Genomic DNA, 3,191 nt, shown 5'->3' on the forward strand with positions numbered 1-3,191 from the left:
CCCCCCCCTCGCTCCCTCGGTCTCTCTCTGCACTCGATAGCCGACCTTCTGGCCAACCTGAACCGCACGGCCGAGGCCGAGGCCATCCTGCTGGCCGAGTTTGACCGGAACCCGGAGAACGCCGACCTGGTGCGGGCGCTGCTGCGCGTGCGCGGCGGTGCCGACGCCGAGGCCGGCCTCTACGCGGAGCTGGCCCAGCGCCGCCCCCGGTCGCAACTGGTCCGCCATCTCCAGCTGACGAGCAGCACCGGGGCGGATTTCGCCCGGCAGCTGGCCACCGGGGTGGTGGCTGGCATCCGGCGCTGCGTGCCGTCGACCTTCAACTCGCTGAAGGCTCGGCTGTATGTGGATGCCGAGTCGCGCACCATCACCGAGACCCTGGTGACGGATCTGCTCCGGTCTTCGGAGGCCGGCGGGCGTCTGCAGTCGTCGCTGCTGCCGGCCGGCGAGGAGAAGGCCGACTTCTCCGAGCCTGCCTCCTCGCGCCTGTGGGTGCTCTATTTTGCGGCCAACCACTATGCCGCTGTGCTGGACCTGGAGCGGGCTCTGGAGCTGGTGGATCTGGCCATCGCCCATACCCCGACCCTGCCCGATCTGTACATCCTCAAGGGGAAGCTGCTGAAGGTGGGTTGTGTCCTCCTGCTCCTCGGCCTTCCGCCGGCTCTTCGGGCCTGGCTCTCTCTCTCTCTCTCTCTCTCTCTCGGGGCATCCGGTCCTTCCCACTGACACTCCGTTTCCCACTCATTCGCTGGCTCACTTCCTTGCGGTTGCATATGTGACGGGCGGCGTCCAGTCGTGCGGCGACCTGAAGGGCGCCATGGCCGCCTCGACCTACGCCTTCGACCTGGACAAGCAGGACCGCTACCTGAACACGGAGGCCTGCAAGATCTCCCTCGAGGCGGGGGATCTCGCGCATGCCGAGAAGCTGATCGAGAACTTCACCCGCGCCGACCCGGACGGCGCCAGTGTCCTCAAGTCCCTGGACCAGCTGCAATTCTCCTGGTTCTCCACCCTGGCCGGCAAGGCGCTGCTGAAGGACCGCCAGGCGTACAAGGCCCTGGCGCGCTTCCGCCAGGTTCACCGGATCTACCTGGAGTTCTGGGATGACCAGCTGGACTTCCACACCTATTGCCTGCGCAAGATGACCCTCCGTGCCTATGCCAGCCTCATTTCCTATGAGAACCGCATCCGCAAGGATGTGGCCTTCTTCGATGCCGCGCTCGGCGCCATTGAGGCGTACATCTTTGTGCATGACCACCCGGCCGAGGCGGGCCGCGAGCTGGCCACAGTCCTGAAGGCGCAGGAGAAGGTCGCGGTCAAGCAGCGTGCCGCGGCCGCGGCCGCCGGCAAGACGTACAGTGCGTGGGGCATTTGTTCGCCTTCTGCTCTGTGTTTCTTTCCTTCACACACCCCCTTCCTCGGGCGGTCGGGTATTTGACATGGCTTTCCCGTGGGTTTCTTCTCACCAGCCTCTTTTCCTGTCGCTCGCTTGCCTCGTTCCCATCCCTTCAATGCCCGGTGTTGGCTGTGTGATAGCCGTCCCGGCCACCGATGTCGAGGCCGTTGAGGATCTCCTCCAGGAGGCCATCGACAACTTTGTCCGGCCGCTGGTCCAGGACTACCCGGGGGACATTCGCGTGCAGGTTGGCGCGGCGGCGATCTACGCACGCAAGGGCCTGCTTGATCTGGCCCAGCGTGCCCTGCTGGCTGGCCTGGCCATTGACGCCTCGCACCCGGACCTGCTGGTGGCTCTGGTGTACTTCCTGACCAAGGCTGTTCCGGCATCGAGCGGTTTCGCCCCCGACGCTGGTCTGCCTACTTCGGCGGAGGCTCTCATCGCCGCGGCCCCGCGTAGCAGCATCCCCCACCTGAGTGGTGGTGCGTTCTCCCTTGTCTGTCGCTTCTCTCCATCCCTCTTGATCCCCCTCTCGTCCATCTTGCGCCCCGGCCGGCGTCTTGTCTGCTGTCTTCCTCTCTTTCTCTTCCCCCCCCCCCTTTGCCACCCTCCCATTCCCGCGCTTGCGCTCCCCCCTTGATTGCTGCACACGCGGTGTCCCGACGTCTGACGTTCGCGCCCCTCCCCTCTCCGCCTCGAATGACAGTCCTCCGGGCCACGGCTCTCATGCATGGGCCGACTGCCGCCGAGACCCAGGCCGCCGGGATGGCTTTCGCCACGGCGACCGGTGCTCTGACCGCGGACCAGATCAGCGTGGTCGAGGACCTCCCGGTGGCGGAGGCCGCTCTGGCCTGGCTGAAGGCCCATGGCCAGGAGGCCGCGGCCAGCGCCTTCTCCGAGGCGTGCCAGAAGATTTGGCCGCGTGCCACCGCCTTCGGCAGTGCCGCCTTCTCGATAGATGAGCTGCGCCAGTCTCTGGCTCTGGCGTCGGGCTGCGAGAAGGAGGGCTTCTCGCCGCTCGCCTGAGCGGGCAGCTGCGCGCACGCACAAGCATGTAATGGCACAAGGTGGCAGAGGGTCTCGCGGTGAGGCAGCAGCCACCCTTTTGCCAGGCCCCTTCCCCTCCGCCTCTTCCTCCTCCCCTCCCTCTCCCGATAGCTCTCCATGAGCGCCGCGTGGCGGTGGGGGCATCTTCCGGCACCCTCGCGGCGCGTAGGCAGTCAAGCACGAGCGGGTTCGCATGCCCTGGCACGGCGATGTGTGTAGTCTCCCGGTCATTAGATCTCGGGTTCTCCTTCTCAATAGGAGGGACCGTCTCCCTGTGGACAAACACAGGGGTGGCCGTGGAGGCGGACCCACATCTCCTGGGCCAGGGTGTGTGAGCCTGCCCCGTGGCTCACCGCGGGGACCTTCTTTCGCCTGCCCCCCCCGCGGAGGGCCTCCCTTTTCAAGCCTCCTTCCTCCCCGCTTCCCCAACCGCGGGAGCCTGGGCGAAACGTCGCGGGGGCACGCAAAAATACACAGCACCGCGTCTTTCCGCCGCCTTTTTCTTGGCTGCGCGCTCCGCGCGGCGCGGCTTTTCGGGGTCTCTCTCTTCTTTTGCGCGGGCTGAATGTCGCGGCCTGGTGGCGGGCAATGTGCCAACGGATGGGTGCTCCGTCGGGAGCTCGCGATGCCGGCGGCTCCATCAGGCGCCGCGGCGCCGGCCGCTCCGGTGGTCTGGGGGAGAGCAGCACACAGACACAATTCCGCACTAGCGTGCAGACTTACGCCTGATTTGCCTTCCCCCCCCCCC

The 3,191-nt window shown here is 66.6% G+C and overlaps 2 protein-coding genes across 2 annotated transcripts in view; both read left to right on the forward strand.

The window, feature by feature from the left end:
- The window catches only part of H696_03352 (hypothetical protein), a gene marked incomplete at both ends in the record, with an annotated part of 3,900 nt that extends 1,478 nt beyond the window's left edge, over positions 1 to 2,422 (forward strand). The window contains 4 exons of the mRNA XM_009497216.1: positions 41 to 624; positions 794 to 1,358; positions 1,537 to 1,878; positions 2,103 to 2,422. Of these exons, the coding sequence (XP_009495491.1) occupies positions 41 to 624; positions 794 to 1,358; positions 1,537 to 1,878; positions 2,103 to 2,422 (1,811 nt within the window). The remainder of the gene's footprint in view (positions 1 to 40; positions 625 to 793; positions 1,359 to 1,536; positions 1,879 to 2,102) is intronic.
- A 31-nt stretch (positions 2,423 to 2,453) lies between these two features.
- Positions 2,454 to 3,191, forward strand: part of H696_03353 (hypothetical protein) — a gene marked incomplete at its 5' end in the record, with an annotated part of 3,175 nt that continues 2,437 nt past the window's right edge. Inside the window, 2 exons of the mRNA XM_009497217.1 lie at positions 2,454 to 2,481; positions 2,555 to 2,630. Coding sequence (XP_009495492.1) covers positions 2,454 to 2,481; positions 2,555 to 2,630 — 104 coding nt within the window. The remainder of the gene's footprint in view (positions 2,482 to 2,554; positions 2,631 to 3,191) is intronic.

The sequence above is a fragment of the Fonticula alba genome (genome assembly GCF_000388065.1).
Source record: "Fonticula alba strain ATCC 38817 unplaced genomic scaffold supercont2.5, whole genome shotgun sequence".
In the NCBI taxonomy this organism is placed as follows: Eukaryota; order Rotosphaerida; family Fonticulaceae; genus Fonticula; species Fonticula alba.